The sequence below is a fragment of the Carcharodon carcharias genome, chromosome 4, assembly GCF_017639515.1.
Source record: "Carcharodon carcharias isolate sCarCar2 chromosome 4, sCarCar2.pri, whole genome shotgun sequence".
Classification (NCBI taxonomy): domain Eukaryota; kingdom Metazoa; phylum Chordata; class Chondrichthyes; order Lamniformes; family Lamnidae; genus Carcharodon; species Carcharodon carcharias.
In genome coordinates, this window is record NC_054470.1 from 189,962,842 (window position 1) to 189,990,267 (window position 27,426).

Consider the following 27,426-nt stretch of genomic DNA (forward strand, 5'->3'; position numbering starts at 1 on the left):
ATATCACTGTCTATACCTGGCCACCAGATAAAGCTCCTTGCAAGCAATTTCATTCTGGAAGTTCCAAGTTGTGCGCTATGCAACACAGTTAAGAGCGGTTCCCTTCCTTGAGAAGGAACGATGACTCTTGCAGCTCCATAATAGAATACCATCCTGACTACTCAATTCACTCCTTCGGGTGAAGAATGGCTTCAATTCTTCAGGGACTGGTTCCTGGGGCCATCCTTTCAATACTTAGTCTCATACTCTGGATGAGAGTGAATCACAATTCGTCCAGTCTGCACAAGACAAATAAGAAGCTGGTGAAGAATCCAGGAAATTCATCACTAATATGATCCATTGGGGAGTTGGAGCATGTTCAGTGCTCTCCTGCAAAGGCAGGCGACTTAGGGCATCTGCATTGTCTATATGCATCCCTGGTCTGAGCATAAAATTATATTCCTATGCTGATAATATCAAAGCCATCTTTGAATTCTTGCAGAAGCTATGGGAGAGATTGCCTTGTCTTTGCTTAAAAAGACCCACGAGCGGTTTGTGATCAGATACTAAAGTAAAGAGTCGGCCATGTACATACTGAAGGAATTTTTTAAACTCAGAAAATAATTGATAATCCTTCTTTCTCGATTTGCGAATAATCCTTCTCGGCCGTCGAGAGGGTTTGGATACTTAGCCTATTGGCCTTTCTGAACTGTTGTCCATCTTGTGCGATAGTGCTGCTCCCACGCCATAGGAGGAGGCGTTGCAAGTCAGCACCAATTCTTTTGTTGGGTCATAGTGTACTAACAAGTTCGAAGAGTGCAAGAGCTGTTTCATTTTCGTGAAGGCTTCTTCTTGAGGCGACTTCCAAGACCAATGTTGTTTTTTCTTTAATAATGAGTAGAGGGTCTAGGACCATTGATAAGTTGGGTAGGAATCGACCATAGTAATTTATCATACCAAGAAAGACTTGAGCTCTGAGACATTTGTAGGTGAGGGTTCCTCCTTAACAGCTTTGACTGTTTCTTCCACCGAGTGTAACCCTTGGGCATCCAACCGATGGCCCAAGTAAAGGACTTCATTTGCCTGAAAGATACACTTGTCCTCTTTCAAGCACACCCCTACATCCAAGAATCATTTTAAGACTTCCTCCAAGTTATCCAAGTGTTCTGCTTCTGTTAACCCAGTTATTAGGACACCATACAGGTAGACCACGACTTGAGATAGTCCTAGCAGCAAGCTTGCCATCGTCCTCTGGAAAATTGCACAGGCCGGGCACATGTATTGATACAACCCTGAGTGTGTGGTTATGGTTACAAATTCTCTTGATGTATCATCCAATTCCAGCTGCTGATATGTGTGACTCATACTTAATTTAGTTTAAGTTCTCCCCTCTGCTAATTTGGGATACAGATCCTCGATCCTGGGGATAGAGTACTTGTACAACTTGACAGCCTTGTTTACTGTTAACTTAGAATCCCCACAGATATGGATGATCTGATCTGGTTTCAAGGCAGGGGCTATGGATGCTGCCCATTCCGAAAATTGAACCAACTGAATAACACTTAGCTTCTCTAAACGGTTTAATTTGGTGTCAACCTTCTCTCCATCAGGGCATATGGCACAGGCCTGGCTTTAAAGAAACAAGGAGTTGCTTCAGAGTCAACATAGATCTTAGCTTGCAGGCCCTCGATTTTCCCTAGCTCCTCTCGAAAGGCCTTGTCATATTTCTTTAGCAGCCCTGACAGTCCTCCAGCTCTCAGCTAGAAAATTTCCAACCAACTTAGTTTAATTTCTTTTAAGCAATCACGACCTAGAAGGACCTTGGTCCTTCACCTTTCACTACAATCACAGAGAACTGTGCTGTCCAGTGCTTGTAATAAACAGATACAGTGATAACACCTTCAATGACTTCAATTTGGCTAAAGTCTGCTCCATATTCAATTGTTGAGTACCCTTGTGTAAATATTTGAATGTGTGCTCCCCCACTACAGCAGTTGATGCAATGGTGTCCACTTCCATAATCAAAGGTTTTCCACTGACCTGCAGAGTAACAGTGATTGGCTCTGTTTTCCCTACTTTCACATTAAATAGAGAACAAACATCACAATTAGTGGTTTCTGGTTCATTTATGTACTTCGATCAGTTTAGTTTGCTGCCTGGGAGTCTGTCTCAGTCTTGCTTTACATTGTTTGAGCATGTGCCCTCTTTAATGACAATAATGGCACTCCACCACTTTAAAACAGCAAGTTACAGGGATATGGTTACTTCCACATTGGTAATAATTTATTTGCTGCTGAGTTGTCTCCTGTATATTTTTTAAATTTTCAGGGAGCAGGGACAAACTACGGATTAAATTATTAATTTCACTCCCACAAATGCTTAGAAGAATTGTCTTCCCTTTTTCCTCCACCGTTGCTCGGAAGAAGAAACGGAGGCATTCTATATATTGACTCCTATCCTCTGTGGATGAGGCGAAGGAGTCGATCCTGGCAAAAAGCAGCATACCTGGTGAGCATATTTTCCCTTTCTTCTGTTTACAATAAGATACTCACATTCACTGGGCAAGGGGCAGCAGAACCATTTATCCTCATCGCCAGTTGTTATGGACTTGATTTTCCAGACTGGTTTTTCATAAGAAACTTTATTTACAAGGCTTCAGCAGCAGTTACATGCTTCCATCAAGAACCACAACTAGACACAAACTCCACCCCTAAGGTTCCCCGTACTTTGGGCTGATTTGTTCACACTGGCATGTGATACAACACAGTACCAATAAGTTTTAGAGCTACAGTCACTACATACCTCAAAGCTAGCCTCCTTGAACCAAGGCTGATTTTAGGACTGACATGGAACTTAGTGAAATAAAGGCCCAAAACCTGAACTATTCCACTTCCCCTATCCTGAAGAGTATCTATGTTGCTTCAATCAGGTTTTTTTTAATGGATTGCTTTCCATTTCAGTATTCAAGCAGAACCGGTCTTCTACAATTTAGAAATGTTTGGTTTGGCAATGATTTACAATTACCCTATTTCCAGTTAGCTACAAATTGTTAAGTTTAGTTTGTGATGCTCTACCTTTACATAGGAACAAAAGAATTCAATTATAATTAAAGGGAGCGACAGAACATAAAAGAATTGGCCAAATGAGACAACAAATATTAAACGTAATAGGAGTAAAGTTCGTGATGGGTTCATTAAATGGTAAAGAAATATATTTTGATATTCACAAATTCACTGCCATAAAGTACGTAACATAAGTTTCAATTTAGGGAGGCTTCCTGTCTGATTAAATTCTAGAACAAGTAATGACCTGCTGAAAGGGAAAAAGAAAAACTATGCTTTGAATCTTGAAATCTTATGCCATTCTTGTAGCAAAGTCTCAAATTCCTACATAAGGAATGGTACCTCAAACACCTTTAGCCTTTTCACCATCACCCCATTTGCCATTTAATCTCTCCTGCCTTCCACCTTATCACAGAACTTCACTTCTGTTATTCACCAAATCCCCACCTCCATTGTCTCCATTTTCCCTATCTCTGTACTTGCTTAGAAACTGTTACATTTCTAACTTTTTCCAGTTCTAAAGAAAGGTCATTGGCCTGAAACATAACTCTGTTCCTCTCTCCATAGGTACAAATCTGATGAGTACTTTCAGTATTTCCTATTTTTATTTCAGATTTCCAGCATCCTCAGTATTTAGCTTCAAAAGTATTTCACTGGCAGTAAAGCATTTTGGGATGTTGCAAGATGTTAAGAGATGATATATAAATGCAAGTTTTACTTTCTTTCAAATGTTTCCTTTCCCAGCAAAACCATATAATAAATAATGCTCTCCTACTTTTAAAACCTGTGGAAGGGCTCCCAAACAGTTCTAAGATATAAAACAGTTTCTGCTACAAGTTTTGTAGATTTCTGCTGTAGATACTTCATTAGGACCAGACCTCAGTCCTTCTGTCAATAGATCCTATGGCCTTTGTGTCTAGGCTAACTCACACTTCCCAGTTTGTACAATGTCTTATATATTGTTACATGTTCTAGGTTGCACTATATCCTCCCCCCATCATATGAACTGGGTAATATATCTTTCACATGCGCTATCATTTGGGCTGTTTTAAACTTTTCAAAGATGAACCGAGAAAACACTTGGTAACATGTGGCTGGTGATAAATCACTCAGCCTACTTATTTCACAGGCAGCAGCAAACACTCAGAGCAATAGTATTGACTGGATTCACTTCATTTGTACAATTAGTCTTCATGTAATACAAAAGAATTAAAACATTTATTCCCCTGCATCTGTGGCTCATCTTGTCCGACTTAAACGGAATAACTGCTAACGACTCTCCCACACCCTAACCTTCTCAGCCTGACCTTTATTGGATTCTGCAAACTTCTATTAAAAAATCTGACTGACCACAGCCTTTGTCAGACCTCACAATCAGCAGACCTTACAACATCTACATATTTGTGTTCTTGTTTCCTGTGCCATAGGAAGATAGATAGACATTGATTTCTGACCACTCTACATGCCCAGGGGTTTACCAAATTGTCCACTGCAATCTCCCAAAATTCACAATAAGATAATGACCAAATATCTTTTTTTAGTGACGTTGATTGAGGGATTGGCCAAGCAGGACACAGAGAATGTGATAAGTCATAATTGGCCCCCCAACACCCTCCCTCCACCAATGCCACACAAGCCCTTCCTTGCTCTCGGGTTCCCCTCCTGCCCCCTCCACCCTTGGTCTCCCCTCTTTGCTGCTAGTATCAGCATAATAGCTGCTACCGAGAATTTGTAAGCACAATTACAGGTGACAGGACCTTTTTAAAGCAAATGCAATAACAATTACAGCCATCACATGATCAGATGTCACATGGTCAGACATCACATGATCAGACCTTCAGGAACATTGCTAACTATAGTTGGCAACTTTCACATTATTGGTTGAGGCAGAAACAATTCAAAATTAGGCGCATGAAAAATCAATTATAAGGAGATACAATTTGAATAAGTGTGGCTAACCTACATAAAGAGTAGCTGCCCTGGTTAGGCATAATGATTCTGTGATGTAAATTCCATGTAACTCAACGTAATATAAATGTACAAAATTGATGGGAAGGAAAAGACAAGCCGATCCCATCAAGCCTGCCCCACACTCACAATGGTCGAAATATCATGCTGAAACACTTCTCCCCCCCTTCCCAGTAGGATCGCCAACTCTCCAGGATCACCCTAGAGTTTCCAGGAATTAAAGAACACTCACCCACACCCTGCCGCAAGCTATTCTGGTAGATAAATCATGAGTATTTCAAAAAAAAGTTGAGTGCTTTATTCAATTTTGTTGAACTATTCCATTTATTTGATGTAAAAATACTGTAAATGGGACTTAAAGGATATATGAACAGATGGGGCAGGTGATCAAACCTCCAGCATTCCACCCAAACAGAGTTGCCAACCCTCACCCTCCCCCTCCTGCAGCCATGTCATTTCCCGCCCAGTCGGCTCCCAATCCATTCCTCTCACACCATACTCATTGTGAACCAAGTGCGCAAATACAGAAGCTGCTACTTTCAGGGTATTTCAATCTCATTTTCAAACAGCCAAAAAAAGTGAAGGGAAAGTTTCAGAGTCAGGGACTTTACTGCTGCAGGAACACAAGATTGTATTTTTCAGTTGAGTCTTCCGCTGCTAATGCGAGATAAAGAACTTGCATTTATATCACAGCCAGCTTCTTTCTGAAGTGTAGGCATATTGTTTTGCAGGAAAATACATCAATCAATCTATGCACAGCAAGATTCCAAAGTCAGCAACGAGGTAAATGGGCAGTTAATCTGCTTGTTGATGATGCTGGTTGAGAGTTGAAAGTTGATAGAGCAGGACACCCTCAGTGGAGCACTGAAGTGTCAGCCCAGATTATATACCTGTTATAAATTAAATGGTACAATTTTGAAGTGGATGCAGAAACAGAGATACCTAGGACCTAGGCACGTAGGATTGAAGCCCCCTCTGGAAGAACTACGTTAGAGAATTATCCCTTCAACTAGCAGTTTTCCATCACTTCACTCAGCTCTCAATTCTGTGGTCTCAAAATCAAAGATGGAACTACTGCTGTAAAAATAGAACTACAGAGGAGGAGCTGAACAACTACTCTTGGTTTATGCAGCCTGTCTGTTACTATTTGCAAGAAGAGCTGGCTTTTCCTTTAACGGTACTTCCTGATTTTTTTTTTACAGTTTTAATATTTCAGTGCTTCAGCCACGGAATAATACCGGAAGTACATGTGTGCTGTATTATAATAACATAAAAGCAGAAGCAAGTGGTAGGGCATCATGCCAGGACTATGAATGGACAGGCAGGTTAGTGATGAAGCAATCACTGACACAATGATCTCACACTATAGACTGAAGACTTCCTTTTCAGAGTTCGTACTTAGCAATAACTGGGAGAAGGCATGAAGGAAGATTTTTTTATTCATTCTTGGGATGTGGGCATCGCTGGCTAGGCCAGCATTTATTGCCCATCCATAGTTGCCCTTGAGAAGGTGGTGGTGAGTTGCCTTCTTGAACCGCTGCAGTCCATGTGGTGTAGGTACACCACAGTTAGGGAGGGAGTTCCAGGAATTTGACCCAGCAGCAGTGAAGGAACGCCAATATATTTCCAAGACAGGATGGTGAGTGTCTTTGAGGGCAACTTCCAGGTGGTGGTGTTCCTATGTCTCTGCTGCCCTTCTAGATGGCAGAGGTTGAGGGTTTGGAAAGTGCTTGCCAAAGGAGGCTTGGTGAGTTCTTGCAGTTCATCTTGCAGATGATGGTGTGTCAGTGGTGGAAGGACTGAGTGTTTGTGGATGGGGTGCTAATCAAGCGGACTGTTTTGTCCTGGACGGTGTTGAGCTTCTTGAGTGCTGTTGGAGATGCACTCACCCAGGCAACTGAGGAGTATTCCATCACACTCCTGACTTGTGCCTTGTAGATTGGCAAGTCAGGAGGCGAGTTACTCACCACAGGATTGCTAGCCTTTGACCTGCTGTTGTAGCCACAGTATTTATATGGCTAGTCCAGTTCAGTTTCCGGTCAATGGTAACCCCCAAGTTGTTGATAGTGGGGGATTCAGCAATGTTAACACCAAAAAATGTCAAGGGGCAATGGTTGGATTCTATCTTGTTGGAGATGGTCATTGCCTGGCACTTGTGTTGCGCAAATGTTACTTGCCACTTGTCAGTCCAAGCTTGGATATTGTCCAGGTCTTGTTGCATGTGGACATGGATGGCTTCAGTATCGGAAGAGTCATGAATGGTGCTGAACAATCATCAGCAAACATCCCCACTTCTGAACTTATGATGGAAGGAAGGTCATTGATGAAGCAGTTGAAGGTGGTTGGGTCCAGGACACTACCCTGAGGAACTCCTGCAGTGATGTCCTGGAACTGAAATGATTGACCTCCAACAATCACAACCATCTTCCTTTGTGCTAGGTATGACTCCAACCAGCAGAAAGCTTTCCCGATTCCTTTTGACTTCGGTTTTGCTAGGGCTCCTTGATATCACACTTGGTCAAATGCTGCCTTGATGCCAAGGGCAGTCACTCTTACCTCACCTCTGGAGTCCAGCTCTTTTGTCCATGTTTGAACCAGGCTGTAATGAGGTCAGGGGCTGAGTGGCCCTGGCAGAACCCAAACTGGGTGTCAGTGAGCAGGTTATTGCTAAGCAAGTGCTGCTTGATAGCACTGTTGATGACCCCTTCCATCACTTTATTGATGATCGAGAGTAGACTGATGGGGCGGTAATTGGGCGAGTTGGATTTGTCCTGTCTTTTGTGTACAGGACATACCTGGGCAATTTTCCAGTGGCCAGGCAGATGCCAGTGTTGTAGCTGTACTGGAACAGCTTGGCTAGGGGTGTAGCAAGTTCTGGAGCACTTCTGGCTGAGGATTGTAGCAAATGCTTCAACCTTATCCTTTGCACAGAAGCACTGGTCTCCCCCATCATTGAGGATGAAGATATTTGTGGAGCCTCCTCCTCCAGTGAGTTGTTTACTTGTTCACCACCATTCATGACAGAATGTGGCAGGACTGCAGAGCTTAGATCTGATCCGTTGGTTGTGGGATAGCTTATCTCTGTCCATCACTTGCTGCTTATGCTGTTTGGCATACAAGTAGTCCTGTGCTATAGTTTCACCAGGTTGACACCTCATTTTTAGGTCTGCCTGGTGCTGCTCCTGTCATGCCCTCCACTCTTCATTGAACCAGGGTTGATCCCCTGGCTTGATGGTAATGGTAGAGTGGGGAAATGCCAGGCCATGAGGTTACAGATTGTGTTCAAGTACAATTCTGCTGCTGCTGATGGCCCACAGCACCTCATGGATGCCCAGTCTTGAGTTACTAGCTATCTATCTCATTTAGCACCGTGATAGTGCCACACAACACTAAGTCCTGCGATAACCAGAACAAAAACAGAATTACCTGGAAAAACTCAGCAGGTCTGGCAGCATCGGCGGAGAAGAGTTGATGTTTCGAGTCCTCATGACCCTTTGACAGAACTGGTCATGAGGACTCGAAACGTCAACTCTTTTCTTCTCCGCCGATGCTGCCAGACCTGCTGAGTTTTTCCAGGTAACTCTGTTTTTGTTTTGGATTTCCAGCATCCGCAGTTTTTTTGTTTTTAACTAAGTCCTGGGATTCCTGGAAGAGGTGTGTTTGGGGTGTCAGGGGTGGGTGGGGATGGTGGACAGTGGGGGACTGGGGTGTCTGCAGAGGGGTCGGGGATGGGGTGTGGAGAAGGAGGTTCTGCGGTTACTGGATATTAAGGGAGAGGGGCTGATGTTTAAATGGGGCTGCTGATGGAAACGCGAACCCCCCTCCCTCCCACCAAAGACCTGAACCCAATTATTTCTGGGCTTCCCCCATACCTGGGAACTCCTCTTGCCAGCCTAAAAATTGAGGCCGGTCGGGAAACAGCACTTAAGTGGTCAATAATTGGCCACCTCAGAGCCTCAATTGGGTGGATGGGCCGTTCGAGGCCTTTCCCGCACCAGCCTAGTATTACAGGGAGGTTGGCGCAGCTTGGAACCCAGGGATAAGCCTATCCGAGGTTATGCTTAACCCTGTCTACAAACCCACCATCGGGGGAGCCTAAAATTCTGCCCATAAGGTTTGGCACAACATTAAATGCGAATTTCAAAATAAAGCTGAGGTATGGAGAAAAGAAACAAATGGCTGAGCAAAAATAAAGCAACGCAAAGCAATAAACTGATAATTTAAAAAGGAATAATTGATAAAGATCACCATTAGAGTGAGAGGGGCAGATCTGTTTGATTGGCTCACTCCCAATATCTTGATGCTCACTCAGCCTCACCCACCATGTAAGTGGGTGTGATTGTGTGTTGGTGTATCGGGGTGAGGGTGAGTGGGAATCCTGAGACTAAGAGTCAGCCAGACACACACACACTTCCCACATTCATTCACTCTCTCCACCGCACATACTCGCTTACCTGCTCTTTCTGCACCTACGCTCCCCTCCCTCCCTCCCTCCCACATGCACACTCACTCCCTCTTTCTAGCTCGCACTCACTACCTCTCGCCGGCCCATGCTCTCTCCCGCACACTCCACCACATACGCCACTGTATGCACTCCCTCCCTCCCACATGCACTCCCGTGCTCCCGCACGCTCACAACCCCGTCCCTCCCTCCCGCATACACTCAACACCCTTCCTCCCTCATGCACACATGCCCTCCCTTCCACCCACGCATGCTCCCTCGCATGCCCGCTCACTCGCTCGCTCCCCCCTGCCTGCACACCCTCGAATGCCCCTTCAACTGATTACTCACCCTCACTCGCCCGCCCGCTCACTCTCGCTTGCATGCCCTCTCACTCTCGCTCGCTTGCCCTCCCTCCGCTCACTCAGCTGCCCACCCAACGCTCGCTAGCCTTCCCACACCCACCCTCCCTGCCCACCCGTGCACGATTGACTAGCTGCCCACCCGCGCACACTCGCTTACCCGCTCTCCCGCCCGCCCACACTCGCTCGCCTTCCCGTGCCCACTCTCCCACCGGCGCTTCCCCTTCCACCCACTTGCCCTCCTGCCTAGCTGCCCTCTCGCGCACGATTGCCTAGCTACCCACCCAGGCATGCCCGCCCTCCTGCTCGGGCACGCTCGCTCGCCCACTCAATCATGGTGTGTAGAAGGATTTCCTGATACTAATCCTAAAATTAATCTTAAAATGTGTTTCCACCCTTTCCCAGACTTCTACTCTTACTGTTTAATTTACAACAATATTCTAGGTTAATTTTTTTGCATACTCATGAATTTTAAAAAACACATTCTTTCCCTCGTTGAGAAGCCCAAATCTTTCCCATCACTCAATTCCTCATTACACCTACCACCTATAACATTCACTCCCCCACCACCACACAATGGCAGCAGTGTACCATATATGAGATGCACTGTAGCAACTCACCAAGACTCCTTGGACGTCATCTTTCAAACTGACCACCTCTACCGCCTATACGATAAAGGGCAGCAGGCACATGAGAGCACCACTGGATGGTGTAGGTTACAGAACGTGCCTGTTAAAGAAGTCTTCATAGTTTTCTGTATGTTAACAGCACGTCTTTATTAATTACTTGGAACTATGTACAGTCAAAGGTCGAGGAAAGGGGCTATCTCCACTTCTAGGTCTTATTGGGTCTCTGTTCAAACCACACTGACCCTGTGCAGCCAGTACTGTACTCAAGTCCCGTATTAGCCCTGTATGTGTTAGACCCTGATACTAAAACCACCACTGCAAGTTCCCCTCCAAGTCGCACACCATCCTGACTTGGAAATATATCACCGTTTCTTCACTGTCACTGGGCCAAAATCCTGGAACACCCTTCCTAATAGCACCTTGAGTGTACCTATACTATATGGACTTAAGGATTTAAGAAGGCAGCTCACCACCACCTTCATAAGGGCAACTAGAGATTGGTAACAAATGCTGGCCATACCTGTGATGCCCTCATCCCATGAATGAATTTAAAAAAGGGTGGCTACCAAAGATCCCAATGTCACTATTTGGAAGAAGAACAGAGGAGTTCTGCCTGATGTCGAGGCTAATATTTATCCCTGAACCAAAATCACTAAAACAGATCATCATATCGCTGTTTCTATGAGCTGGCTCTGCACTCATTTCCTACATCTCAACAGAGTCTATATCCTAAAAGTACTTTATCGGCTTTAAAGTGCTTCAGGACATCCTGAGCTTGTGAAGGATGTTAAAGTGCAAGTTCTTTCTTTTCTTTTTAAAAAAGTATGAACTCCAATAGACAATTTTTGAAGCAAGTGCTTTTGCAAGACAAACATTAGCACAGTCTGAAAACGAAGATAGTGACCACTTCATTCTGGAGATAACAGATGTATTTATAAACTTGGTGTTTTGTGTTTCCTGCCATGATATCTTTGCCTTGACTCATTGTCTCGCTTCCAGCTATCTGCTGCCTCCATTTAGCCCCCTCCAGGTCTGCACTCCCACCCTCAACAGCTCACACAAGAATTTTTTTCTAATAAATTTCTTTCACTGGATGCGGGTGTTGCTGGCAAGGCCAGCATTTGTTACTCATCTCTAATTGTCCTGGAGAAAATGGTGCTGAGCCACCTTCTTGAATTACAACAGTCTTTGTGGTGTAGGTACAGCACAATGCTGTTAGGATTCCAGGATTTTGACTTAGTGACAGGGAAGGAATGGTGATGTGGTTCCTAGTCAGGGTGGTGAGTGGCTTGGAGGGGAGCCTGCAGGTGGTGGGGTTCCCATGTGTCTGCTGCCCTTGTCCTTCTAGATGGTAGAGCTCGCGGGTTTGGAAGGTGCTGTCGAAGGAGCCTTGGTGAGTTGCTGCAGTGCATCTTGTAGATGGTACACACACTGATGTTACTGTGCGTCGCTGGTGAAGGAAGTGACTATTTAGGGCGGTAGATGGCGTGCTGATCAAGCTGACTGCTTTGTCCTGGATGGTGTCGAGCTTCTTGTTGTGGGAGCTGCACTCATCCAGGCAAGTGGAGAGTATTCCATCACACTCCTGACTTGTGCCTTGTAGATGTTGGGCAGGCTTTGGAGTGTCAGGAGGCAAGTTGCTCACTAAAGAATTCCCAGCCTCTGACCTGTTCTTGTAGCCACAATATTTATATAATTCAGACAATTGAAGGATATAAAATTGATAAGGAAATGGTATTGGAGAGGCTGCCTGTGCTTAAAGTTGATTAGGTACCAGGACTGGCTGAGATGCATCCAAGGATACTGAGTGAAGTGAGAGTGGAAATTGCGGAGGTACTTGCCATAATTTTTCAGTCTTTCCTAGACTCAGGAGTGGTGCCAGGGGACTGGTGAATTGCAAATGTTACACCTTGTTTAAGAAAAGATAAACCCAGTCAGTTTAACCTCAGTTGGGGGGAAATCTCTAGAAACTATAATTTGGGGCAAGATTAATAGTCACATGGACAAATGTGGGTTAATTAAGAAAAGCTAGCATGGATTTGTTAAAGGCAAATCGTGTTTAAATAACTTGCTGGAGTTTTTGGAAGAGATTACAGAGAGGGTTGATGAGGGTAATGCTGTTAATGTGGTGTACATGGACTTCCGAAAGGAATTTGATACTATAAACTTGTGGGCAAAGTTGTAGCTCATGGAATAAAAGAGACAGTAGCAACATGGAAATGAAATTGGCTGAGTGACAGTACTGACAGTGACAGAAAGTACTGGATAATGGATGTTTTTCAGATGGGAGGAAGGTTTGTTGTGGAGTTCCCCAGGTGTCAGCGTTGGGACCCTTGTTCTTCCTGATATAATTAATGACCTAGACCTTGGTGTACAGGGCACAATTTTGAAATTTGTTGATGATAAAAGAAACTTGGAAGCATTGTGAACAGTGAAGAGGACAGTGTAAAACTTCAAAAAGGTGTAGACAAGTTGGTGGAATGGGTATACAGGTGACAGATGAAATTCAATGCAGTGAAATGTGAAGTGACTCATTTTGTTAGGAAGAACATTGAGCGACAAAATATAATAAAGAGTACAGCGCTAAAGGGGGTGCAGGAGCAGAGGGACCTGGATGCTAGTCATTGCAGGTGGCAGGACAGTTGAGCGTGTAGTTAATAAAACAGATGGTATTTAGGCAATGTTTGGTAATGAGAAACAGTTTTCCCCAACATCTGGTCAACATTCATTCCTCAGACAACACTACCCACATATAAATTAAATATAAATTAAATTTAACTGTTCTTTCAAAGAGCCAGCATGGACACAGTGGGCTGAATGGCCTCTTTCTGTGCTATAAATTTCTATGATTCTATGAATTACTTATGAAGTATTGTTTAGGGAAATGCAGAAGGAATTTTTCACATCAATTATCTTTTGAAAGTCATTGAGATATAATGTATAACTGATATTAAATACTTGGTATGAATATGTAGTGCAATGGAAAAGTGGGGGAGTGGACTGTTTGGATAGCTCTTTCAAAGACCTGGCACAGACAGGATGGCCAAACGATCATTTTCTGTGCACTATGATATTGCGATCAATAGGATGAATAACCACTTAATCTGTTTGCATTTTTTGGTTGGTGGTTATTGAGTGATGAATGTTGTCCAGAAACCGGGGAGAACTCTTTTGTTCATGATCAAAGATTGCCTCCTGAACTTAAAGCAAGGGCTAACAGGATAAGAGTTCGAGAGAAACTGAAGACTGCATTTCCAGAAATCTGACACTTCTGAAATGGAAAACCAGAGTGCAAGAGGACAAAGTTGTTTGACTGCTACTTTAAGTTTATTCGGGGAGGAGCTAAAAGCAAAGAACTGCGGATGCTGGAAATCAAAAACAAAAACAGAAACAGAAATACCTGGAATAACTCAGCAGGTCTGGCAGCATCGGCGGAGAAGAGCACAGTTGACGTTTCGAGTCCTCATGACCCTTCAACAGAACTAAGTAAAAGTAGGAAAGGTGTGAAATATAAGCTGGTTTAAGGGGGAGGGGGGCGGTTGTTGGGACAAGAAGCCAGTAATAGGTGGAGATAACCAAAAGATGTCACAGACAAAAGGACAAACAGGTGTTGAAGGTGGTGATATTATCTAAAGGAATGTGCTAATTAAGGGTAGAAAGCAGGACAAACAAGGTACAGGTAGCTCTAGTGGGGATAGGGTGGGGTGAAGGAATACTAAAAAGGCTAAAAGGTAGAGATAAAACAACGGGTGGAAATACATTTAAAAATAATGGAAATAGGTGGCAAAAGAAAAATCTATATAAATTATTGAAAAAAACAAAAAGGAGGGGGAAGAAACGGAAAGGGGGTGGGGATGGAGGAGAGAGTTCATGATCTAAAATTGTTGAACTCAATATTCAGTCTGGAAGGCTGTAAAGTGCCTAGTTGGAAGATGAGGTGTTGTTCCTCCAGTTTGCGTTGAGCTTCACTGGAACAATGCAGCAAGCCAAGGACAGACATGTGGGCAAGAGACCAGGGTGGAGCGTTAAAATGGCAAGCGACAGGGAGGTCTGGGTAATGCTTGCGGACAGACCGAAGGTGTTCTGCAAACTGGTCACCCAGTCTGCGTTTGGTCTCTCCAGAGCTATCTGTACCTTGTTTATCCTGCTTTCTACCCTTAATTAGCACATTCCTTTAGATAATATCACCACCTTCAACACCTCTTTGTCCTTTAGTCTGTGACATCTTTTGGTTATCTCCACCTATTACTGGCTTCTTGTCCCAACAACCACCGCCCCACCCCCACCCCACCTAAACCAGCTTATATTTCACCCCTTTCCTATTTTTACTTAGTTCTGTTGAAGGGTCATGAGGACTCAAAACGTCAATTATGCTCTTCTCCGCCGATGCTGCCAGACCTGCTGAGTTTTTCCAGGTATTTCTGTTTCTGGGAGGAGCTGTTGAACTGAAAGCAAGAATTAGTTGCAAGTAATACTTCCCCTTACTTGTTCAAAGTTTTAAGCTACGCACCACAGCAGACAAATGTACTGTGGTGGAGACATTGCAGGGGGTTTTGTGACAGAGATTGGCACTTTGAAGGAAAGAAAAAGGAGTTAAAAATAATTTAAGGAAGAGAGGAAATTGCAGTGGGCCACCTGAATTTCAGTAGGCCTTATGAAATTGAGCTGCAGGCAAGGAAGTCTCACTTGTGGGGAGCACAGATCAGGAATTTGGACAGTTTTCACCTTTCTACCCAAAATTGAGGAATTGTTCAGAAACCCCCATACCCATCACCAAAGCATTGATGAAATCCCAAAAATAAAGCATCTGGAGAATATTTTCACCTCAAGGTGCGCCCTTCAGCCCACCTTAGCTTATCCAAGTCAACCTGCAGCTCTCTGCCCCCGTCACTTCTCCCTGTCATTGACTATTTCACTGGAATGAGAATTTGATTTGAAGAGCTGTTTATGAACAGGTTACGTGAACCTGTCTTATATTCCAGAAGGTTCAGGAGCGATCTAATCAATGACTTTAAAATGATTAAAGGATTCCATCAGCAAAACTATTTCATTTGGCAGATGTGTCCAGAACAATAATAACAGTTAAGCAGTGCTTTTCGTCTCCCTCACTGCCTTTAGGATGAGGCACATGAGACTGGTGAATCAGAAACTAACAAAAGCCAGGGCTTTCCACAGGATTTCACTGAGTACAAGTTACAGAACCAAGACGGGTTGAAAAAGAGGGACTTGCATTAACGCAGTGCCTTTCATAACCTTGTGAGGAAATCAATATTCTTTTTGGATTTTCGTCTGTGTTTTTGTAAGTTAGCATCTATGAGCAGGGACCTCTGGTTGCCTGGAGATTGTAATATCAGGGTACGGAGTGTCCCCACCTTTGATACACTCGATTCTGCCTAGGGACAGGGGCAGAACTCTATTAGGAGATATTAACAGGACAGGGGATATATTAATGGGACAGGGGATATATTTGTGCGCAGCAAATTCTGACAAACAGCAGTGCAATAACGACAAGATTAGTGATGTTGATTGAGTGCTAAAAATTGGTCAGGACATAGGAAAACTCCCCTGCTCTACTTCAAAATATTGCATGGGATTTTTACATCTACCTTCTCCAATGGTGACTCCCCTAAGCATCAAACAGCACAAAACGAGGCCAAAGCCTTGCTCAATTATTCACCAATGGAATGGCCTTGCCATGCATCAAGGTTGGTACCAGAACATAGTAGGACACACGCTTCATGTGGAAGGTAGGATCTAAACTCAAGTTCAACTTGCACAACAAATTCCAACAAAACCAACTTGACCATCATCACTTACACACTCAATCCACCACCATCTTCAGAAAACAGTAACTAATGATGCACCTTGTCCCCTGAGGAAGAACAAGAATGAAACAAATCAAACAAAATTTGACACCAAATCGCGTAAGGAGTCCACAAAGAGATAAGGCCGATATGCAAATCAGGAAGACAGTGTAACTGAGGCGTGAGTTAGTCAGGCGAGTGGTGATTTCAGCCACTCAGCAAATTAGGAACAGTAGGCGGATTTTGGAGCCCAAGTTAGTAAAATTGAAAGTCACCGTAGTCCCAGAGGACTCAGATGCTGCTCTCTCATTAGAGAGTGACGACAGGTGGTGCGTTTAAGCCGAGGGTCACCACACCTCAAGCGCGGGCCAAGGCTGAGAAGGCGGGGCCTTCATGGAGGACCTCAGCCAGTACGGGAATCAAACCCACGCTGTTGGTGTTACTCTGCATCACAAGCAAGCTGTCTAGCCAACTGAGCCAGCCGACCCTTGCAAGTTCGTAAATGTGATGCGCAATTGCTTTTGGGCCCAGTGATGCCTCCACATCCACATGAGTAAGCTGATACCTCAGTTTAGCAAGAAGTGATGCAGGTAGCACACTGAGAAGGCAAATTATGGGTGGCAGCAACCACAACATGACACAATCTGGATTTCAGCACCACTGTACAATTTTAAGGAGAATCAAAGAGTGGTTCTGCACTTACAGATAATGCACATGGTGGGCACAAAGTGGGTCGGTACTTAATGAGACTCCGCAAGGAAAGTCACTGAGTGGGTCTGTAATTCCAAGGACTCCATAGGAGGTGCCAAAGAGTGGGTCTGTACTTAGTGACTCTACAGATGTAGAGGGGGGTCACAGTGGGAGTGAGAGAGCAGTTCAATGAAATAGACTGATGGCATTACATAGCAACACATCTGCCAAAGTCAACTGCATTGCCTTTAACAACAACAACCTGCATTTATATAGTGCCTTCAACACATTAAAGCATCCCACGCTGCTTCACAGGAGTGTTATCAAGCAAGATTTGACATCATGCCACTTAAGGAGGTATTAGGCCTTTAGATATTAAGCTTGATCAAAGAGGCAGGTTTTACAAAGGGCCACAGGTTTGGGCTAGTAAATAGCAAGTTCAGGACTGATGTCAGGAAGTTCTTTACATGAGGAGCCATCAACGTGTGAAATGGACTCCTCGGTAGAGCAGAGAAGGCAAAATCCTTGGATTCATTTTGGAAAAGGTTGAATTCTGTCATTTCATTGAAGGTCCAAGCTTTCTACTTTCCTTATCCACTCATCACCTTCAAATGAACACTTCCATTTATTTGGCTAATATCTCAAACTGTGAATACTAGCAGATTTGTGTCTTCTGATTTAGGATTCATAAGCCAACAAGAGCATAAGAAATAGGAGTAGGAGTAAATCATGATGTGACAATGCCAAGAACATTTTTCAAATCTCTGGGCTGGTGAAATTCAAAGAGGGCAAACTACAGATTCCAAGCAAACCAGAACTGACAATTTACAGGTACGGTAGCAAAGTGGCTATGTTAATCCAGTAATCTGGAGGCCTGGACTAGTGATCTGGAGAAATAAATTTAAATTCCACCACTCTAGCTAAGGGAATTTAAATTCAGTTAATTACACAAATTATAATAAAAAGCTGGCATCAATGGCTCACTAATGTCCTGTGGGAAGGAAATCCCCCATCCTTACCTGGTCTGGCCTATGTTTTGTTTTCATGGTATGTGGGCATCGCTGGGCAAGGCCCTTGTACTCAGTTGTCTGCTATGCAGTTAACAGTCAACTGCATTGCTGTGGACCTGACCAGATAAGAATGGAAGATTTCTTTCCTGATGCTTCTCGAAGGCAGTGACAGTTTCTCCGCTGGCGCGAGGGGTGCAAGTTGTTGTCCACTCCTCTTGGATTGATCACCCATTTGAAAGCGTGGTGTTGGTAGAATTTCATAGGAAACGTATAGTTTTCCTATATTCTGCCTCTGTTAGTTAGTTGATAAGTTTCTAAAACTTGCTTTTAATCATTTACTAATTTGGTGTCTGAGTCTTTGCCTGATGGTTATATCTGCTGAATTCAAACTGTTTAAAAGGGCAATCTGGGCTCCAGTTTTAGTCCATGCACAGTTAAATTGGAACAGTTTAAAAGATCAAAATGTCCTTTTTTAAACTTATAACACCAGTCTTGAATGGTGGTGGGCAATTAAACAAATAATGGGATGAGGTCTATGAACATCCCCATCTGCAATGATGGTGAAGCTCAGCGCAAGTGCAAAAGAAAAGACCAAAGCATTTGAAACCAACTCATGCCAGAATTGCCAAATGGCTGATTCATCTCCGCTTCGCCCCAAAATCCCTGGCATCAGAGATGCCAGTCATCAGTCAATTCAATTCACTCCACATGATATCAAGGAATGGCTTTTAGTACTACAAACAGTAAAAGTCCTGACCCCATCCCAGCTGTGGTGCTGAAGATTTGTGCTCTACAACTTGTCATTCCTCTAACTAAGCTAACCCAGTACAGCCACAGTACTGACATAGACCCAACAATATGGAAAATTGCTCAGGTATGTCCACACAAAACATGACAAATCCAATCCAGCCAATTACAACCCCTTTAGTCTACTCTCCATCATCAGGAAAGTGAGGGAAGCTGTCATCAATGCTATCAAGCAGCACTTATTCACCTACTCACCGATGCTCAGTTTACCACTCACCTCCAGATCTCATTACAGCCTTGATCTAAACATGGATAAAAGAGCTGATTCCAGAGGCAAGGTGAGAGGGATTACCCATGACAGCAAGACAGCATATGACCGAGTGCCAAATATTGTAAAATTGATATCAATGGGAATCAGGGACAAAACTCTCCACTGGTTGGAAGCATAAAGGAGGTTGATTACATAAATACATAGGAGCATACGTACAAACTAGGAGCAGAGCAGAAGTAGGCGACTCAGCTCCACCATTCAATACAGTCATGGCTGATCTGGGTATAACCTCCTGCCTACCCCTGATAACCTTTCACCCCCTTGTTAATCAAGAATGTGTATAGCTCTGCCTTAAAAATATTCAAAGACCCTGCTTCCAGTGCCTTTTGAGGAAGAGAGTTCCAAAGACTCATGAACCTCAGAAAAAAATTCTCCTCATCTCTGTCTTAAATGAGCGACTGCTTAGTTTTAAATCATCACCCCAGTTCTAGATTCTCCCACAAGAGGAAACATCCTCTCCACATCCACTCTGTCAAGACACCTCAGGATCTTAAAATTACTTGCTGTAGCTGTATACTAGTCTTTTGGATTCATGCACTCGGACACCCAGGTCCTTCTGAATCTCAGAACTCTGCTATCTCTCACCATTTAGATAATATGCTTATTTTTTATTCTTCCTGTCAAAATGGACAATTTCACATTTTCCTACATTATACTCCATTTGCCACTCACTTAACCTATCTATGTCACTTTGTAGCCTCCTTACAATCTCCTCACAACTTACTTTCCTACATATCTTTGTGTCATCAGCAAATTTAGTAGCCATACCATCTGCCCTTTCATCCAACTCATTTATATAAATAGTAAAAATTTGATGCTCCAGCACACCACTAATTACATCCCGCCAACAAGAAAAAGACCCATTTATGACTACCCTCTGTTTCCTAACATTAGCTAGCTAATCTTCTATCCATGCCAATATGATACCCCCTACACCATGAGCTTTTATTTTCTGCAATAACCTCTGATGTGGGACCTTATCAAATGCCTTCTGGAAATCTAAATACAGTACATCCACTGGTTCCCTTTTATCCACAGCACATGCGATTCCTTCAAAGTGCTCCAATAAATTGGTTAAACATGATTTCCTTTTCACAAAACCATGTTGACTCTGTCTGGTTGTCTTAAACTTTTCTAAGCCTCCTACTTTAACATTTTTAATATAGCTTCTAACATTTTCCCTATGACAGATGTTAGGCTAACTGGCCTGTAGTTTGTTGCTTTCTGTCTCTCTCCCTTCTGAATAAAGGAGTCATATTTGCTATCTTCCAATCTAATGGTATCTTCCCCAAATCTAGGGAATTTTGGAAAATTAAAATCAGTGCATCAAATATCTCACTAGGCACTTCTTTCAAGACCCTAGGATGAAGTCCATCAGGATCTGGGGATTTGTCAGCCCACACCTCCAACAGTTTGCTGAATACCATTTCTCTGGTGATTGTAATTTTCCCCGAATGTCTCCATCCCTTCCAATTCCTGATTTACATCTATTTCTGGGATGTTACTTGTATTCTCTATTGTGCAAACCATTGCAAAATACCTGTTCAATTCATCTGCCAACTCCTTCCTTTTCATTACTAATTCTCCAGGTTCACTTTCTATAGGATCAACGCTCACTCTGTTAACTTTTCTTATTTAAATATCTATAGAAACTCTTACTATCCATCTTTATATTTCCAGCACACTCTCATACTTTAATTTTTCCCTCCTTATTAATTCTTTTTCATTCTTTGCTGTCCTTTATATTCTGTCCAAACATCTGACCTGCCACCCATCTTTGCGCAATTATATGCTTTTTTTGTGGTTTTTGGAGGTCAATCATCTCAGTCCCAGAATATTGTGACAGGAATTCATCAGGATGGTATCCTAGGCCCAACCATCTTCAGCTGCTTTATTGATGACGTTCCCTCCATTATAAGGTCAGAACTGGGGAGGTGCGCTGATGGTTGCACAATGTTCAGTACCATTCATGACTCCTCAGATACTGAAGTCGTCCATTACCAGATGCAGCAATATCTGGACCACATTCAGGCTTGGGCTGGTAAGTGGTAAGTAGCATTCACACCACACAAATGCCATATAATGACCATATCCAACAGAAGAGAGTATAGCCACCTTCCTTTGATATTCAATGAAATTACTATTCAGCCACTATTAACATCCTGAGGATTATCATTAATCAGAAGCTTAATTGGACCAGCCACATAAATACAAAAGGAGGTCAGAAGTTAGCACAAGTCAAGAGTGTGATGGAATACTTTCTACTTGCCTGGATGAGTGCAGCTCCAACAACACTCAAGAAGCTTGACACCATCCAAGGCAAAGCAGCAACCACCTTAGACATCACTTCCCTACCATCCATACCACCAGCATACAGTTGTTGCAGTGTGTAGCATCTACAAGATGCACTGCAACAACTCACCAAGGCTTCTTTGACAGCACCTTGCAAACCCACAGCTTCTACCACCTAGAAGGACAAGGGCAGCAGCTGCATGGGAACACCACCACGTCCAGTTCACACATAATCCTGATTTGAAACTATATCTCTGTTCTTTCACCGTCACTGATTCAAAATCTTGGCCCTGTGGGTGTACCCAGATCAGATGGACTGCAGCGGTACAAGAAAGCAGTTCACCACCACCTGCTCAAGGGTGCTTAGAGATGGACAATAAATGCTGGCCTTGCCAGTAACACCCATGCCCCATGAACAAATGAAAATTAATGAAACAAAAATGGGTCTCATTGAAGTTAGATGGACCAATTCAATAATTTGGAAAAGAAATGGCAATCATTTTGTTTTGTCTTTTTATTATTTTCCCAAATGCTGGATTAATCTGGCGTATCAACACCATAGCAGACATCACCGAGACAGGTGTTAAGCATAACTCAGTTAGTAGCCGGAGTCATGGAATCAAGACCCATTCCAGAGACTTGAGTACAAAATCCAGCCAACACTTCTGATGTAATATTTATAGAAGTCCCATGATACTGTTTCAAAGAAGGGCAAGAGATATTTTCCTGATGTCCTGGCCAATATTTATCTCAACCAACATAATTAAAGCAAATTAACTGATAATTATCTCATTCCTGTTTGCAGTCACTTGCTGTGTGTTAATTGGCTGTTCCATTTCCAACATCACAACAACATCAGAAACATGTATTTATAAAGCAACTTGCATGTAATAAGACATTCCAAGGTGCTTTTCAGGAATCATAGAATTGTTACAGCACAGACAGAGTCTATTCAGCTCATGGTGTCTGCATCAGCTCTCCGGTTCAGCAATTCATTTAGTGCCATTCCCTTGCCTTCTCCCTGTAACCCTGCACATTCTTTCTTTTCAGATAACAGTCTAATTCCCTTTTGAATGCTTCAGTTAAACCTGCCTTCACCACACTCTCACAGTGTAATCCGGACCTTAACCACTCGCTGTGTGAAAATGTTTTTCATATCGCTTTTATTTCTTTTGCCAATTACTTGAAATCTGTGCCCTCTCTTTCTTGATCTCTTTCTTGATCCTTTCATGCACGGGAACAGTTTCTCCCTTTCTACTCTGTCCAGCCCACACATGATTTTGAACACTACTATCAAAGCTGCTCTCAACTTTCTCTTCTCCAAGGAAAACAGTCCCAGCTTCTCTAATCTATCCTCATAAATGAAGTCTCTCATTTTTCTGCACTCTCTCTAATGTCATTCTTCCTAAGATGCAGCACCCAGCTGAGGCCGAACTAGCATCCTATACAAGTTCAACATAACCACTTTGCTCTTGTACTTTATGCCCCTATTAATCAAGCCCATGATATTGCACGCCTTATTAACCACTCTCTCAACCTGTCCTGCCACCTTCAATGATTTATACACATATACACCCAGGTCCCTCTGCTCCTGCACCCCCTTTAGATTAGTACCATTTCTTTTATATTGTCTTTCCATGTTTTTCTGACCAAAATGAATCACTTCACATTTCTCCACATTTAACTTCATCTACTACCTCTCTACCCATTCCACCAACTTGTCCATATCCATTTGAAGTTCTACACTACCTTCCTCAGTTCAGGAATGTTATAAAACAAAATTTGACACTGAGCAACATAAGGCGGTATTAGTAGAAAATGCTGGAAAAACTCGGCATTCTGACAGCATCTGTGGAGAGAGAAAGAGAGTTAATGTTGAATCCGTATGACTCTTCTTCAGAGCTCTGAAGTCATACCAACACAAAACATTAACTGCCAGACCTGTTCAGTTTTCCAGCATTTTCTGTTTTATTTCAGATTTCCAGCATCCACAGTATTTTGCTTTTATATTAAGATGATATTGGGGCAGATGACCAAATGCTTGGTCAAAGATGTAGATTTTTAAGGAGCATCTTAGAGAGGGAAGGAGTGATAGAGAAATATAGGGAGAGAATTCAAGAGCATAGGACCTAGATAACTTAAGGCACAGCCATCAATGGTGGAGTAATTAAAATTGAGGATGTTCAAGAAGCCATAATTAGGTAGGGTGCAGAGATCTCAGTGGATCGTGGAATTTGTATGACTACAGTTCAAAAGCACGTCATTAGTTAGAAAGCACTTTAGGACATTCTTCGGTTATGAAAGACACAATAGAAATGCACCCCATCTGATTAGGCACTTTACAGACTTCCGGACTTAACATTGAGTTCAACAACTTCAGACCATGACCTCTCTCCTTCATCTCCACCCATTTTTATAATCCATTTTTTAAAATTGTTTTAATTTTTATTTATTTATCCATTTATAAACGTACTTTTTTATCCTTTTCCCCGACAAACAGGGCCATCTGTCACTTGTTTCTACGTTGTGCTTTCACAGAGCGCTGACCCTTGTTCTGCTATTAACACATTCTGTTATCTTATCTTTATTCTGCTATCTGCACCTTCTTTAGTCTTTAACACTACCATTAGCACTCCCTTTGTCTTGTGTCCATGACATCCTTGTCAATCTCTCCTGAGCTCCCACCTATCCCTGACCTCCTATTTTGCTCCACCTGCTCCAGACCCTTTTAAACAGTATAAAATCCATCACATTTCTACATCTCTTTAGCTCTGAAGAAGAGTCATACGGACTCGAGACGTTAACTCTGTTTCTGTCCCCAGAGATGCTGCCAGACGTGCTGAGTTTTTCTAGGATTTTCTGTTTTTCTTTCAGATTTCCAGCATCTGCAGTATTTTGCTTTTATTTTGCTCTAAGATGGCAAGTTGTTCTATATCACATATCATTGTGAGAAACAGTGTCACTTTACAGACAATTAAAATGTTTAAGTGGTGCTGAAGGAATCAAATAAAAACAGAAGACACTGGTAATACTCAGTATCTGTGGAGATAGAAACAGCATTAATGTTTCAGATCACAGAATCACACAGTGCAGAAGAGGCCCTTCAGTCCATCGAGTCTGCACTGACACATGAGAAACACCTAACCTACCTACCTAATCCCATTTACCAGCACTTGGCCCATAGCCTTGAATGTTATGATGTGCCAAGTGCTCATCCAGGTGCTTTTTAAAGGATGTGAGGCAACCCGCCTCCACCACCCTCCCAGGCAGCGCATTCCAGACCGTCACCACCCTCTGGGCAAAAAAGTTTTTCCTCAGATGTGTGGCTATTTATCAGAACTTCAAATCGGTTGAGCATTTTCAGCAGTTTTTGTTTTATTTCAGATTTCCAACATCTGCAGTATTTTGCTTTTGTGTTGATGAAATAAATCCTGATTATTCGTAATACCTCAAAAATGTACAACCCTGGGGCACAAATGCAAATTACTGAAAGGAAAAAAATCTTCGCTTAAAGGGCATCTGAATTATGAAATAATCTACCAAAGGAAGTGAGAGATAAAAAAAAACTGCCCTTATTCAAGAATGAAGTGGGGAAGGCAGTGGTATTGTCACTGGACTCATATTCTAAACCAGAGTAAGGCTCTGTGGTTCAAATCCCACCAAGGCAGATGGTGATATTTGAATCCAATAAAGAAAAATTTGCATGACCACCATTGCTGTAAAAACCCATCTGGTTCACTAATGCCCTATAGGGAAGGAAATCTGTCATTCTTACCCTGGTGTGGCCTACTTGTGACTCCAGACCCACAGCAAAGTAGTTGATTCTTAAAGACCCTCTGAACAAGGGCAATTAGGGATGGGCAAATAATGCTGGCCTAGCCAGCGATGCCCACATCGAACAAATAAAGAAAAAGCAAGCACCCAAATACAGCAGCTTGCATTTATATAGCAACTTAAACAAAGTAAAACATTCCAAGGCACTTTGCAAGAGTGTTATCAGACAAAACTTGACAGTGAAATAGACAGGACATGCGACCAAACACTTGTACTAAGAGGTGGAACATAAGAAAGAGGAGCAGAAGTAGACCATTCAGTTTATCGGACCTCCCCCATCATTCAAAAAGGTCACAGCTGATATGATTGTGGCTTTCCAGCCTGCCACCTCACCCCCCACAATACCATAAACCTCAACTCCCTTGTGGATCAAAAATCCATCCATCACAACCTTGAACATATTCAATGAACCAGCCGCCACAGTTGTGTGGAGCAGAGAATTCCAAAGATTCATGATCCTCTGAGAGAAGAAATTCCTCCGCATCACCATCTTAAATGGGGGAGCCCTTATTCTGAAACTGTGTCCCCTAATTCTAGACTCCCCCACAAGGGGAAACATCTTTCCTGCATCTACCCTGACAAGACCCCATAGAAGCTTCAATAAGATCACTTCCCATTCTTCTAAATTCCAATGAGTATAGACCCCAAACAAAAACAAAACTACCTGGAAAAACTCAGCAGGTCTGGCAGCATCTGTGGAAAGAAACACAGTTAACGTTTCGAGTCCGAATGACCCTTCAACAGAATTAATTAAAAATAGAAAAGAGGTGAAATATAAGCTGGTTTAAGGGGGTGGGGGGGGGGCAAGTAGAGCTGGATAGAGGGCCAGTATAGACCCAACCTGCTCAACTTTTCCTCATAAGGTAACCCCTTCATTCCAAGAACCAATCTAGTGAACCTTTTCTAAACTACTTCCAATGCAAGTATATCCCTATTTAAATAAACTAAAACTGTAAGCAGTACTTTAGATGCAGTCTCACTAACACCCTGTGAAGTTGCAGCAAGACCTACCTACTTTTATACTTCAGCCGCCTTACAATAAAGTCCTACATTCCATCTGTCTTCCTGATTACTTGCTGTAGCATTTCAAGGTTGGTTTTAAGGTGAGATTTGAGAGAGGCAGAGACGTTTAGGGAATAAATTCCTGAGTTTAGGCACATGCCATTTGGTGGAAATGTGGAACAAAACCGCAATAAATGCTCATCAGGCCAACAACAAAGGCCATTCTGCCCATCGCTTCTGGTGTGGGCCCTTCTTCAGAACTGACTTGGAGGATCCTCAACCGCGATATGAACTTGGCCCCTGTGTCTCCCCACAGATGTAGTGCTTCCAGCATTTCCTGGATTTTATTTATTTTTTTTAAATTACAGATGAATTTCCTGATTAATGTACTTTGGGATGGCCGAATGGCCTTTACTTTCTTATAAATTTACGACTTGTTTCAAAATAGACCGGGGTGAATGTTGACATTTTTCACCGGCCCCCTCCACTCCCACTCGCCCTGTTAATTTCCACCCGAGATTCACACCGTAAACAGACCATCACTTAAAGGCACAATCCCACACATGTCCGGGACAAACATCATTTCCACTACAGCTGGAGGCGAAAACTTTCCAAGCGCTCAACCCACAAGCTTCAGGGTTTCTAACGCGCAACTTCTTTTGAACAAACCAAGTCGTGGCAGTTTAATTCAATTAGCTCACCCGGTCTCGACATTTACAAAGCAAAATTAAGCTAGCAATAAGACGGTACCTGGGCAAAACTTCCATCGGAGTCCCAGCTGGAAACCACCAGACTGATGTTTCAGGAGAGGAGAGTCATTGAGCTGAAACCCTTCCACTCGCTCAGTGCGGAGCCTCTGAACCAGCTCCGCTCTATCTCTCTCTCTCTCTCTCTCTGTGAACTTCCTCAACTCAACCCAATGACTCAGTCCTTTGAACCTCTTTGACTTTCTTTTTCAAAAAAATAAATACTTCTCACTGTCGCGGGTTCCCCTCCCGCCCCCATGGAAGCTACCAGCGCAATTTGGCCTGTCCCCCGCGATCTAACCGTGCTGCAAACTTCCTGCCTCACAAGTGACGGCTCTCGGCCGAGCAGGTTACAAACTGGTAGCGCTCCCTCTGCTACTCCCCGTTAACCATGTGAGTGCTGGATGCCATCGTGGCTGTACAGTGAGAGCAGCACCGGAACCCGGACCCCTGAACCCAACGACTCAGCGAATTTGGGTTCTGATCCCGCCTTGGCAGTTTTGTGAATTTGATTTGATTTCAAAAAGTT

At 43.1% G+C, this 27,426-nt stretch overlaps 1 protein-coding gene across 4 annotated transcripts in view; it reads right to left on the bottom strand.

Moving 5' to 3' along the window:
- LOC121277321 (SH3 domain-binding protein 2-like) overlaps positions 1-27,207 on the bottom strand; it is a 131,369-nt gene extending 104,162 nt beyond the window's left edge. For 2 of the 4 annotated variants that reach the window (XM_041186645.1, XM_041186641.1), the window contains exon 1: positions 26,902-27,207. In XM_041186645.1, coding sequence (XP_041042579.1) covers positions 26,902-26,918 — 17 coding nt within the window. In that variant the 5' untranslated portion in view covers positions 26,919-27,207. Of the gene's footprint in view, positions 1-16,258; positions 16,314-26,164; positions 26,194-26,901 lie in introns of those variants that run through there. The other 2 variants (XM_041186642.1, XM_041186643.1) reach the window with 2 other exon arrangements.
- Positions 27,208-27,426: the final 219 nt, after the last annotated feature.